The following is a 14,816-nucleotide window of genomic DNA, read 5'->3' on the forward strand; positions in this document are numbered from 1 at the left end:
TATTTGTTTTTTTTATCTGTTTTTTTTTTGTTTTTGTTAATTTTTAGTACTTAAGAATTAAAAAAAAAAAACTTTTGTTTTTTTTTTGTTGTATTTAAACACCATTATAGAACGTAAAAACGTATTTTTCGGTGTTTGTCTGAATTATAATGGTCCTGTTATAGCGAAAACTTATAGGTGATGTTGTTTTTAAAAACGTTCGATTTTGGCACATGTGCCAAAATCGGATGTTGCCAAAATCGAAAGTTGCCAAAATCGAATGTTACAAAAAACGAAAGGGGTCTGTATGAGGTTAATAGTGTGAATGTTTAGCTCATGAAGCAGTCAAAAATATTTTATTTTATTCGAATCTGAATCCGTGTGTTGGTGATGATTTGTTTTTAGTAGAATCACGGTCGGCCGAATATTCGGTACATCTATAATTATTAAATTATATATTTTCAAAGGTTTTAATGTTTTTACTGTTTACATTCTTATAAACATTCTTGCAGGTATTTAAAAAAAATCATAATGTTTTCACGAGTATTAATTGTTTTTTGTTAATCTCATGTTTCAGTTCTCGTCAGGTTAATAATCGATTTTTACACAGAAATTTCTTGATTTTAACTTTAATTTTATTAATATATTATTTATTTTTTTATGATAATCAGCATTCGCATCAAACAAATGAAATAATCATGAGGATCACCTGGAGTTAATTTACTTTTTCAGAGGCTTTAGAAATATGTGATTTATTTAACATGTTTCAATGTACTTATTTTTACTTTTTTCATTGTATAGTATTACATCACATCAGAATATGTTATATATTATTTAATAATTCTATATATTGTTTGGTATTATCTTTATATTATTTATTTTTATTATATTTATATTTTGAATTTTTATTTTATTTACATCATTTAGTAGTATTATATATGGAAAATAAATAATTATTAACCAACATGCGAATACTTTTTTTCAGCTTCGCAAGTGATCATCACAGCACAACAAAGATATCTTGTATAAAAATTTACCTCATAACACCATATGTTTCAATTATTTCAGGTGACTGGTGTGCTGGAAATATTTGTTATTTTTTTAAACTAATTCCTCTTCATTTATAAATCGTTATTGATGTTTGTTGTAACCACATACGGATGCATACATATATTTTTTCAATATTGTTTATAGTCATTTAACATTTTAACGTTATCCATCCCAAATAACACCATGTATCATGAAATTGTACCATATATTCTCATGTTATTATAATTGTCACTTTCTTTCACAGCTAAATGATCATTTGATGGTTAAAAATATTTCATGGACCTCTTATATTCTATTTATATGCTATAACATCATATTCATATTATATTTTATTATATTGTATACATATCTATCGTAATTTATTAATATCTAGGGTAGGGGCATCTGGGTATCCTCGTTTTACAAAAAGAGCGGGTTACCGTGTATGCTAGTACCGTTTCGAATACTAGACGTTCCTCAATTTATGTCAAGGGAATTTGGCACGGTTGAGAAAAAGAAAGTATTTGATTACTTTTTGTAAAATAAGGACGCACTCTTTTTTCGGAAGCCTTGGCGGCGGGATTATAATTTGCATGCTATCGTGGTTAGTCAACAACATGTTTATAGCTTCTCGAGACTTTTCCCCTTTTTCACCCTGGATACCGTCAGTGCCTCTGCTTACGATTCCATTCCCTTAAAAGTCTCATGGAGTGGTTATTATTGTGTTGCGTGGTAGCCAAGATAGACGTGTGGGTTATTTTTTTTGCCACAACCGCGGCGCTGCCGTAAACCCAAGGTGGATACAATACATACATACATACAAAAAGCCCGAATTTTGCCCGGATTTTTTTAATTCTTTTGACAAATAAAACAAAAAAAATCAAATTTTGATGTATTTTTTTATTTATGGCTTTAAAACGAAAGTTTTTGAGTAGGTTTTGCAAAAAATAACCATGAAAGGTTTTTTGGAAGCCTATAATACGATTTTTCTGGGTTTGACAAAATTTGCTCGGATATTGCCCGGATTTTTGGACGTCTATTTAGAAATGAAATGCCCGGATTTTGCCAGGTTTTTATATAAAAATGCCCGGTTTGTCCGGCCCTTAATCTAAACACTACTTATACTTCAAGTTTTATATCATGATGGATTTACTTCGTTACTGACAGATTTTTCCAGCAGAAATTCCATTAAAAACGCTTTTAAGTGGCTCAGAAATAATCCAATTTTGTTGATTTCGAAACAGCAGTATTCACTAAATTGTCCTTAAAAAGAGAAGTATTAGACCGAAAACTAGCAGAAATTGAAAGAGGAGGATGCAGCCACCTAAAATACAGATTTGACGAAGTATAAGTTGGAAAAACTGATGAATATTATGACTGAAAAAGGTGTTTACCGATCGCTGGGAGATACCGAGAATAAAGTAGAATTTTTTCTCACAAAAAACGATTAAATTTTTTTTTTAATTTTTCCATGAATTATGATAAGATTACTTTAATTTCCTTCATTAAAGTATTTCGATCGAACGAATGGTTTTTGAGATACACGCATTCATAACTGTCCCATTTCTAAATGCACTAAGCTTTATAATCTTTTGATTATGTCATGGATAAAATAAACTACCGTATGAAGATAAACAATTGAATATAATCTGTAGAACACAGACATTAGAATAAGCCTTAACATAATTAAATCATCCTCAGAAATCAGAATCGAATGAAATATCCAGAAAGAATAAATTAGAGTTTCAAAATTAAACTGCCAGTCGCTCATTCAAACCAGAGCGATTGATTTTGCTTAAATTTACAGCCGCATGATGAAAAATTAAGTTTATCATGCCGAAATCAAAATTTAAATGAAATATTTGAGCCAAAGTCAAAAATAAAATTTAAAAATATACTAGTCAACCATAAAAATATAATTCAAATTTTATATCTTACATTATTGCGTAAAGTAAAAATATTCAAAAGCGAGTGGCTTCACCATTTACAATTGAAAATCTTTTATCTTTGTTAAAAGTACCAAATCGAAATCCATAATGAAATGATAAACTTATATCAATTTTCTTAACCAAAAATTCAGTATCGGAGTGCAGATTCACAATAGAGATTTGAAAAAATGATCGAAATTACAAATGAATACAATGAAATTCAAGTAGTTGCCAAAATATGCTGTAAAGACTGTCGTGAACAGTCTCTTATCCCTTAATCCTTCATTGAATTACTTTGTTTTTTAAATGAGAATTGCAATTATTTAGTCAGTGAAATAAAACATGTTAATTCGAATAACACAACTTATCTGGTTTTAATCCGTTATTTTGAGTATTATAAAACTGATGCCTCATCAAAGTTGAAAAAAAATAATGCTTGAAATAGCTGATTTATTTCCAAAGGGTTATGCAAATTTCTTCCAAACATTTGTTCATTAAGTACAAAAAGATGTTTGTGATCGATTGATAAACTTGTGTAAGAATTTCCTAATTTGAAGAAATAAAAACGATTTTCCAAAAATTAATTATAAAAATAAATTATTGAATAAATTTTATTCTGCATATTTTTTTCGACATCTCACATATCTCTAATATCGTGGTAAAAATAACATGGGCTGATTTTTTTTTTCATAAATATGTTTTGTGAAAACATAAACTATTAATTTTTACACGTTTCTGAGAAATTTGGATTTTTATTGGTGTTGTTTCAAACCAATACTATGTATTCAAGGGTAGAATCAAGAGTCAAAGTAGGTAAAGTACAAAAAGATCGTAAGCGTTTTAAGTGATTTGAAAAAGAGTGTTGATTGTGGATGTACCTACAAACGGTGTACTGGAAAGTTATTATTTCACAAAATGGAAAAATTCGCGAAACATTTGTTTCAAATATTATACAAACGTTTCATGAACTACCCCCTTTATACTTTATTTGACGGTATGCACTTGAGTCAATTTCGGTTCATTTTTTTTTTTTCAAAAAATCATTCAAAATATCTGTTTATGTTTTCTAAAACGTAAAAAAAAGTTTGTTTTGAAGTTTTTACTGATTACTTAGCCATTTTCAGCGCAGCATTTGAATTTCGAAAAATCCTTAAGTAATGTTAAAAGAACGAGTAAAATATATTTTATAAAAAAAAGTCTCGTCGTACGAAATTTATATAAAAAATATTCATTCTGAATCATTTTAATGGACGACAACATTACACGACGAGTTCCTAATTAGAAATAAGAATGTGAGACTGGCGAGGAAAGTGTGTTTATGAGTTAAAATAGAGTGGAAATAGAGCATCCAATAACTATTTCTGCCTGTGTAAACATACAAATTATTGATTTTTTGCCTTCAACTTAATTTTCTTACTGTGCCAACGTACAGTAAACCCTCGAAAGCTACTTCTGTAGTTAAATTGCAAATTTAGGTGTCCTGAACTTCAGATTTTCAACAGAAACAAACGACTTCCTTTGACCCAGTATGATTTTTTTACGTAAACGCTCCTTAATAAATTTCTGAGGAAACATCAACTTAGAAATCAATATATCGAAGACTGGATTGAAAACAAATGGCAAAAAGAAGAGCCTGCTATTGTGAATGGAACACTTATCACCTTGTATTAGACTAAAGTTGGCAGATTGTCTGGTTCAAAATAGAATTTAGGAACACTCTGGCTCAGCCCTGTTATTCGGATTTCATTGAAAAATGCCTGGGTTTTGCCCGGAATTATTCACTTTTTTTGGTAAATAAAAAAAATCATATTGGGTATAAATTTTTATATTTATGCCTCCAAAACGAATTTGTTTTGACCAAGTTTTATAAAAATAGTCATAATTTTTTTTTTCGAAAGACTTAAATAGGATTGTTAATCTGTCGATATTTGATGAGAAAATTTGTTTTCACCTTTTTATTGCACTTTTGTCGAGTAATTTCTGGGATTTGACAAAACTTGCCCGGATATTGTTCGGATTTTTTACGTCAATTTGTAATCAAATGCCCGGGTTTTTCCAGTTTATGTATAAAATGGCCCGCATTTGTCCGGCCCAAATACGTGCTGGAAAAATTCTGGCAACCTTCGTTTGTCGTTTTAAAATCCGGAAATATTTCTGTAACAATAAGTATAATAACGAATTCTTAACTTTGATAAAATATACCAAAAACCATGGTGGTTTTAACACCCCCTTTCCCTCCGCATGGAGTTTTTTCTAAACTCAATTTTCAGATCAGGAAATAAATTTACCATAGCAACGGGAAATTATTTTCTCCCAAAACTAGTGTTGGCAAACGTGCCAGAAAATTGGCTTGACTTCGGTGGAATTTAATTCGTAATTACTTTTGGCCTATCTAATTTTTATGGCAATAATGGTTTAAAATTCAATAAACCTTCTGTATTGAAACTCAGTTCTTGACACACAAAATTCTACCTCGTCTTAAGAATGGGGTTTTGTAAGTGTTACCAAACAAGTTCAGAATTTGAAACCAATCATTTCAAGTTCAAAATTCATTCATCGAATCCTAATTTAACACATCAATTAGTTAGAAGCCATGCGACTGGTTATTACATTTAAAAAAGCAAAACACGAAATTTAAACCTGGTATTCATTACTCTCTTCTTGTCAATTCGTTTATAAAAAATTCTTAATGTAATTACAAATGTTATGCTGATATCAATAATAAACTTTCCTCAAGACCGCAATTTTTTTGCAGAAAAAAACTTTGCTTTTTATTTGATTTCCCTATTCTGTAAAATAGAAGAATTTGTAATAATGTGTGTAAAAGTTTAAGACCAAACTGAATTTTTGATTATTTAAAAAGAAAAAATTTAGTCTTTTTACAGGCTTCAACAAATTTGCTTAGAAAAATAAAACTTTTTTTTACTCTTAACATTGAGAATACTTGTAGTTATATCTTTCCAAATATTGAAAAACTGGGGGATTTAGTTTTTTAGATCATTCGTAATCATCATCAAAATATCATCTCAAAATTGATTTAAATGTAAATATTAAATTCAGAATCAGATTTATAAACTCCATATCAACAAAACTGGAGGCGAAAGATAAAATCTGACGAATGATTCGAGTTCAGGACCCCAACATCTATGTAATCAATCACTCAAAAAATCCGCACTAAAAATGCACTTTTAAAAATGGATCGAAGTTTTTATAGAAAAAAAATCGTTCAAAAATGATGAAAAACTTCTTAATATTTTGTTTTGATTTTTAAATAAATTTACTCAAATCAGTCGAACTTTTCAATTTTTTTGTAACATTTTTGAAAAGTGTGTCTGTTTATCAAATCTGAGTTTTTGTGTTCTGAATACATAATCTTCTTTTAGCTTATAAATCTAAATATTTAATAAGAAAAACATAGTTTCTATCATTTGTCCTTTTTCGAGAAGCTTATATCTCAGCTGATTGCGTAAACTATTCCGAGCAAAATTTTTAAAACTTTTAAACATGCGCTTGTTATTTTTCTATTCAATATATGCGATACTGTTTGACTTTGTACTTTGTCTTTGACTTTTGTTGAAATTCTCATTTTTGGCAAATATATATAATAGTTTATACGGGAAAAAAATTACCATAAGAAAACTTCAATAACTTTTTTCACAGAAGTCCAAAATACTCGCTATCTTGGAAAAAGTTTACTATTTAGATAATATTAATATTTTCATTATTTTTCGAGAGGGCAACAGTTTTGCTAAGAAGCGTAAAAAATTATCTAACGAGTTTTAATTAAATATTTTCAAATAGTATCTCAACAACAACAGCTAATAAAAAAAACTCAGCGCTCCAAAATTAGTCAAAATAAGCTCATCAATTCTGTACACCTCGAAAAACTATGAATTTTGTTGCCTTGTGTCGTTAAATTTTTTCTATACAATGCTTATTTATGGTTAATTTATGACCTTATATGAGATAGATTCGGTTTTATTGTTTTTTTTTCATCTGGCATTAACATTTATGTGTTCTTCTTATATGCACTTATCTGATGACCGAAGCATTTTTATTCGAAATTTAAAATCGTATTCATTTGCTAGTGTTTCGGAAATATTGATTTAAAGTTTGTGCACTAGGTAGACTGCTTTTAATTAATTTTCAAGCTAATTTTTAGTTCAGAATAAGGATCATAATATTGAATGATTAATCAATGACTCATCGGAAATAGCATTGATTTGAATCTTGATTTTTTGAGTTTGTGCGATGGTCAAGAGTAAGAAAATGGTGTTGGAAATCTTTTTTTTCTGTTACTTTTTGCTATTGATTTTATTTCTAGAAAAATTTCAATTTCGTAACCCTTCCCCCCATGGATGGGTCCCTTCGCACAGGCCTGCTAAAAGTCATTAAAAATCAAAGGAACCTTGTAAAAACATAACATTCAACAAGAAGATCGTAATGCCTCAACACCAATTTTCTTTCACAGGTCACAGTTAAAGGTCCTCATGAGAGTTCATAAGAAATGCATTGAGCACGAGAGCGCTGTGAAAATACATACTTGATCTGTGCTCTAACTTATGCAGCAAATCAACCTTGAGAAAGAACAGGTCTCTGGAAGCTTATTTTAATTTTTCTTTATTCAACTAACCTTTTTTTCTGGAATTTATTTTTGACGTTACCTTTCTATTCACCCAAAAACAGATTTGTGGTTGGTATACCACTGAAGTTTAGTACATCTTGGAGACGAAGAATGAGGCACAAAAAATAAGTACAAAACATTTCACGGATAAAGTTAAACCAAAACCAAAGCCTGAATCTGAACTTTGGTTGATAGAAAAAAAAAACAGCACCCAAAACAAAAATAAACCAGACGGTCGTCGACGGGCGGTCGGTTGTTTCGTTGTATGGAATAGTATAAGCTGCATAATCCATTTTGTGGTATTCATAACCATGGGTTTTGTTTGGTACATGCTGTAAAACATATGGTAATGTATTTTGGGGCTAAAATGGATCACACTCAGGAAAAATCAATTTCAGAATTTGACCTTTTTTGGGAAGAATTTTACTGAATACCTTTGACGGGTGGACGAGAAAGGCTCTGTTATTTTGGAGCGTTTATGGAACACGCCTAAGAATTTTTTTTTACGGAAGTAGATTTCTGTACACGGATTTTTTTTTGGAATCAATTGTCATGTAAATTGTTAATCATCATAATCATCTAATATGCCAAAGACTAAATATATGCACGCTTGCTTCTTGCAATGTTGGATCAAAAGAACATATTAAAGCATATAAAAAATGAAATTTTATTCTTGTTTTGTATAAAGTATTCTCAAAAACTGTTAACAAGTTTCAACTAATAAAAACTAAAGAAAGTTAGTTTTTCAATCAAGAACTAATGAATTGCAGATGAAGAATTAAGTATATTGCGTAGCTAAATAATTTAACTGCTGAGCTCATAGAATTTTTTGGGTATTGGCATAGCTTCTTTCCTGTCAATATATAAAAGTCATCAAAAGAAGGAAATCAGTTTAGACATGGTCATTTACAAATATTTTATTCAATTCCAATCCATTACATACTGCTTCGTAGGCTGAAACGATACTTAAAAAGACTAACTCATTAAAATTAATCAAAATAAAAAAGTTGTAAAAATTAAATAGAAATGTTTAATAGAATAAATATAACTTAAAATTAAATTTTCAAAAAATTATAATAAATATGGTTGAGATCGATTGGAAGAAGCTTGATACCTGCGGAAGAAAGGAGAAACAAAGAAAAAACATTCGATTAATTTGAGATCAACTTACGATTGGGAAAAATGTAAATCTTATTCGTTATCTGATAGTAATCAAATTCGTCCTCTATTTCGTCGGGCTGGTCGTGGACACTGGGATCATCACCCATGTATTGGTTGTCTCCGGCATCTCGCATCCTAGACTGCTGACTAGGGCTGATTTTTTCGTTGAAATTTTTCAAAATGTCGTCCGGCACTTTCGGATAGTTGGTTTGATTTGGGGGATGTTCAAAGCCAAGTTTCATGAGCACGTGGGCTTTGATCGATTTGAGCGAAGCTTTGGCAAAAACACTCCGAAACTGACAGGCCGAACAGTGGAACGGATATTGATCGAATCTCGGATGAGTGTTGGAACTATAGGTGGCTTTTAGGTCTTCCGGATCCGGGAAATTTCTTCGATGGACACCCACCATCTGCTTCTCGTTGATGGTTTGGTAACGAGTATTATTAAGATGGTTTTCATATTTGAACATGGGTTCTTCGTAGGACGCACTTGAATCGGCACTATCATACCCATCAACAGCCGGCAGACTCCCGACCGTGAACTTCAACAAAACCACCGTACAGGCCAATCCAACTAGGCACTCTTTCCGACTAAACGAAACCATATTGCGTAGATTGTTGTAATTGATACGATGCCCGCCAGTCCCTTTGACCTTATTCCAGACTGTCAACATTCTCGCCTTCACTAATCAATGCGAGCGCTCAATCGCCGTTCATGACCTTCGGCGACGAGTCCGAAATCATACAAATCGTTTCACTGGATTCTGAACTACGATGATATCGGAGAAAACAAAGAGAAAAAAAAAATAACAACTGGGATCCGGGCGAAATGTAACAGTTCTAATGGTAGGAACACGCACCAAAATTTTCAAAAATTGCTCGTTCAACTAGCAACAGACTGAATTCCCGCCAATATGACCAAAACGATGCTATGTCAAAAATGGCACAATCCCGGCACGCACCGCGATGATGTCTCTCCGAAATGTTTGTGCTCGAATAAGAGATGGACAAATGATTACCGGTGCTTTTTATAGGGAACATGGCGATGACGGATGCGACAAAGTACGGCACACGGTGTGTTTTTGGATGATTATTTAAAGAAAAAACAATGTTCCGAAAAATGTTAGAAAAAAACAATCCTTTCTTAGAAGTTTTTAGGCAAAATGTAAATCTCCAAAAACTTTATCAGTAATATTTCAAAGGAATGGATTGGACATGCTTTTAAGAATCGTTATCCCTTGCAAACCTAAAATAATTCATAATGCTCCAAAAGTCAAGATGTTTGGAATCCTGTCCTACACAAGCTGATTTCGAAAAAAATCAATTGTTTGGAAATTCATGCTCAATAAGAGTAAACTTGCTCTTAGACGCGGTACTCATGGCCAAGGTTGCCATGACATTGAGCATATTGTTTGGTCGTTTGGGGTCCATCTTGTCACTAGAACGAATCTTAATAATAGGCTCCCTTTTGGCCCGAGGAAAACCACCCAACGTTCCGGAAAGAGATGTGCTCGCTGTATTAGACTTGCACTACATGGAAAATTTACCTTTTTCTAGAAGCTTTTGATCTTCGTCTATAAGTCTTTATGTTTTCATTTTCATTTTCTTTTTCTATTTTTTCTTCTTTAAATAAGCTAATCTTTAATTTCCAATTGTAAAGAGTTTGGCTCCTTCAAACCTAAAAGTATGAGCCGTTTTGAATCAACTTATTAAAAAATAAATCTATTGTTTTTTAATTTTTTAAAATCATGCTATAACATTTTTGCCGTTTAAGATTTCTCTGAATTATCAGCTGTGGCGTATAACATTTACCAGTTTTTAACTTTTACAATAAAATGATAAGCAAATATAGGCCAAAGAAATTGAACATTTCTTTAAAATTAATAGGTACATTTAGCACGGTTTGAAATCGACTGATAAAGTACTATAGTTATGAGAACGTTTTTTCAAAAACTATTGGAGATTGTAACATAAAAATTGGCTCAAATGTCAAGTTGGGTAAATGTTCCCGACCTTGGCCTCTTAGGGATGGTAGACTAGATCTACCATGATTGTAAGCTTCCTGTAATGTGCACCTTAGAATGTCCTTCGACAAATATGATTGCTTACTAGCCTGAAATGCAGTAAAAATATGTCCTAGCTTCAAAGCTGTGCATAATTTGAGATATGTAAATCCGATCAAACTTTTGATAGAAACGCTCATTATTGTAGCCCCTTTTTTGAAATGTGGACCTTTCTGAGTTTCTTAAGTTGCCCGTCTCTAGCGAAAACTGGCCTCACTATTACAACAACGGCCCCCACGAATTCGTTCATAATATCCCGGAGGAAACACAACATTTTATTGTATTGTTTTCAAAAAGTCGGAAGTACAAAATGTCAATAAACTTTTAGAATTGATTTGCATTCAGAATTATGATCACTCGTTAAAAAAGTCTTACTTGCTTATTTAAGTTTTTTGTTTGTTTAAAATTTTATTATATTTCGAACTATTCGATTGGTAAACATGACTTTGAATAGTAAACAATCAAACAAATCGTTCGTTCAATTTTTTGACATGCAATCATGATAGATCAGTTTTGGAAGAGTAGGCTGCGTCTGTAAACGACAGTTGTGATTTTTTTTTTGCTGCTTATTTTAACTCCTGGAAAAATATAAATTGTTTTTTTTTGTGTGGAAAAATGGTTAGAAGATTGATGCTTTGAATTTGCATCGTATTGATTCTTGATGTTTTGAGGTGTACAAGCAATATTTATTGCTAAAATTGGTGGATGATGTCTACTGGCCGTTGCAACAGCTGGAGCCGGTGCCAGAGCTGATTGGAAATGACGAAGAACCTTGTACTGAGAGCATCGAGCGTCTACACATTACGACCGATGAATCATAAAAAAAGCTCAAGGAAAAGTACATTTCCAGGAACGTTGATTCAAGCGATGAACTCGGGAACAAATTTGGGGTACGAAGTGAAAAGTGGTGAATAGGATTTTACCGGAGTAGGAGAACAGAAATCACCGGTTCAAAACTACTGATGGTAGAGATCAGCGTCCCAGATCTGCCTGGATAAGCGTCAACCTAAGAAATTTCTGGTGAGATCAATCCATTGTTTTGTTTTTATTTCTGATTACAACTGTACGTTTTAAACATTATTACTTTATAACCTAACCCTACATAACCATAAGAAGCGTTTGGCAGGGAACTCCACGCTTCATTTCTTCCTTGTTCCAGTATCTTTTGCGTTTTCATCACATGGTTGGCCTGGCCGTGGTAGTATCTGCAATGCATGTTCTGTGTATCAGATACCATGTTGAAAAGAAAAACGAGGAACGCAAGTTTTTCATTTTCCAGGATGCATACAAGTTTTGGTCATGTTGGTGTTAGAAGAAGAAGAAGAAGAAGAAGAAGAAGAAGAAGAAGAAGAAGAAGAAGCAATCATGATAGATCAGTTTCCGTTGAAGTTAACATACAACAGTGTAGGTTCATTTTTTTTATTTCACTCTCATGACTGGAGGACAGACATTTTAGAAACCATTAAAACTGGGTTTTTATATTTCAGAAAATTTATATAAAAATTTTGATATCATCTGCCATTATCAATAAGAATTATCAACATAGGTTTCGCCGTTATTGAAAGATTGGCAAAGATATGGACGATCAATATTTTCAACATCAAACCCATTGTTCTTATTTTTGGTACTTAGGTGATACCTTTAATTGAACCTAGAAATAAAGTTCCTATAGCAAGTTTGATTATTCGAAAATGATTAAAAAAATTCAATAAAAATGTAATCTTCAATCAAATATTATCATAAAAAGTATTACAGCTTATCAACGATTTAAAACACTTAAATTTATGTTATCAATATCTCAAATACTTTCACTTCCCGTCAGCTTTATAAACAGAACAAACGCTGACACTTTTTTTATTTGCGTAAAGCTGACAAAAATTGTTTAATATGATCAATATTAGTTCTGAATTATATTCCAATTAAAAATTCGAACCTTTGTTGAATTGTTGGTATTGAAACAAAGTTTTGGCAATGTTAGGTCTTAAAATAGAACATCAAACTCAAAAGTCTCATTTTTTCGGACTCTTTAGAAATTTTCCGGGTTTTCTATTGGTTTTCATTTATTTTAGGAAAAATAGGTTCCGTAAATCGGGGTATGAAAGATAACTTTTTTCAATATTTCTCGATTATTTTTTTTCTGTTAAGGGGAATGTGGCATAAGACTGAGTCGATTTTGGGTCATTTTCAAATTTCTCAATTCCTAGGGTTTGAAAAGATTCATTTTGGTCCAAAACTCATTAAGGTTATTTGCAGAATTTTTAACTAACGTTTACATGAGTAAATTATAACCTTTAGGTTTATATGGAAAAATTAAATATATTGTACTGAGAAATCAACGTTATCTTTGTTCCTTCTGTGAAACCGATCGTGAATAGACTTTGTGCCAATTTATAAGTTTATTGAAGGAAATTTTCCGCTTAACAACTTTGTTGATGATCGTAACTTGGTAGGTTTTAGGCAAAACAGTAATCAGGTATTTAAGCTAATAAATTTTTGCATCCCTGAAAAAAAACAAACTAGTAAGATACGAAATTACGATCATCAACAAAGTTTTCAAGCGGAAATTTTCCTTCAGGGAATTTATAAACCGACACATAATCCATTAGTTGGCTCGTTTTCTCAGAAGAAACAAAAATTATGTTAATTTTTCTGTTCAAAATATTCAAATTTTCCATACAAACCTGAAAGTTCAAATTTCAACTCATGTAAACGTTACTTAAAAATTCTGCAAAAAATCATGGATGAGTTTTGGACCAAGACGAAGCTTTTTAGACTCTAGGGTTTGAGAAATTCAAAAATGACCCCCAATCGACTCAGTCTAATGAGGCATGCTTCATATTTTTAAAACCAGCACTGAATTCTTATGAACGTTAAACATGATTGCAAAAGTCTATTAGAGTACTTTAAATTTGATTTAAAAATCGATTTCTTCTCCGATTAGAATTTGAGGCTTTGGTATTTCATTGTTCAGTCTCTATTTTAACGAAGCTCTAGCTTTAACGAATTTTCTTGATCATAAAGGATGCAAAACACCTTCATAATATTTACAAATTCTAGGAATTGATAAACTAAGGCAATTTGTGTTTTTAGGCCGAACAATAATTAAAATCGAAAGATAGCCAATAATGCTGCATAAATTCAGGGACTCATTTTTTTAAAAATTACTTATTAAATTTCAACTACAAAAAAATTGAGATTATGCCTTCAATCAATTCTCTAGACCCTCGCACTATTCCTCTTTAATTTTTCTCCTTCAAACTTTACCATTTTATAGGGTTTGTAGCCTTTTGTCGTAGACTAGCTAACTCTTGGAAAATGCGTCTATTTTTATAATATCAAAAATTCACCTCAAAATACAACAAAAATTAGACCAAAAATATAAATTTACTGAGGATTTTTCCCTGAGGATTTATGTTAAATTCTAACATAAATCAACCAGCTGCTTCACAACGCTTCAATTTCATCAGGATGGGTGTTTAGATATTTCAAGATTTTAAAACTACATTTTTACTTGCATTTGAAATTTCAAAAAAACAAACCAAGTTTTTCCCCTTTTGAAACTGAACATGTAGCTTTTTAAACGTAGAAAAAAGTTATAAGATATTTTAACTTTAGACTTAGTTGATGATGATTATGTGGTAAAATTTTATGTTGATCAAAGCTACCCCGGTAAACAATGTTACCCCGTTTTACTGTAGTATGTTTCATATTCTTCACAATGGAAGTAATTTCCCTTTTAACTTTGGCTTGGACAGTAAAAAACGTGGTTTTTACTTATTTAGTCTTATTTCTCAAAACGCGCTCCACTAATTGGGCTGTCTGATTTACCACTGATGAGGAGGTACATTTTCAAAAAAGTTCAAAAAATTATCAGAAAAACTTTCTTTGGCGAAAAGCGGTATGGTAGGATTCAGGGAAAATAAGAGTTCATTGTTTGCATAGCAGTATCTTTATCCTATGCTAACAAAATTACATTATTTACAATTTTCGGCATTTTAGGACTAAAGTAGGCTCTAGGTCTAAAGTAGGAGC

General features: G+C 31.4%; 2 protein-coding genes across 9 annotated transcripts in view; one reads left to right on the top strand and one right to left on the bottom strand.

Moving 5' to 3' along the window:
• The window catches only part of LOC129750729 (GTPase-activating Rap/Ran-GAP domain-like protein 3), a 599,756-nt gene that overhangs the window by 305,474 nt on the left and 279,466 nt on the right, over positions 1-14,816 (top strand). The gene's annotated exons all lie outside the window — the stretch shown is intronic.
• Positions 8,452-9,714, bottom strand: LOC129750732 (uncharacterized). Of its 2 annotated transcripts, none has more exons than XM_055745747.1 (2): positions 9,582-9,714; positions 8,452-9,490 (listed from the first exon to the last, which is right to left on the bottom strand). In XM_055745747.1, exon 2 carries the CDS (start codon positions 9,393-9,395, stop codon positions 8,712-8,714), a length of 684 nt encoding a protein of 227 aa, XP_055601722.1. In that variant the 5' UTR covers positions 9,396-9,490; positions 9,582-9,714; the 3' UTR covers positions 8,452-8,711. The 2 variants fall into 2 exon arrangements, with proteins under 2 accessions (XP_055601722.1, XP_055601723.1); XM_055745748.1 differs by having other exon boundaries at positions 8,452-9,485; positions 9,582-9,713.

This window comes from Uranotaenia lowii, chromosome 3 (genome assembly GCF_029784155.1).
Source record: "Uranotaenia lowii strain MFRU-FL chromosome 3, ASM2978415v1, whole genome shotgun sequence".
NCBI classification, from domain to species: Eukaryota; Metazoa; Arthropoda; class Insecta; order Diptera; family Culicidae; genus Uranotaenia; species Uranotaenia lowii.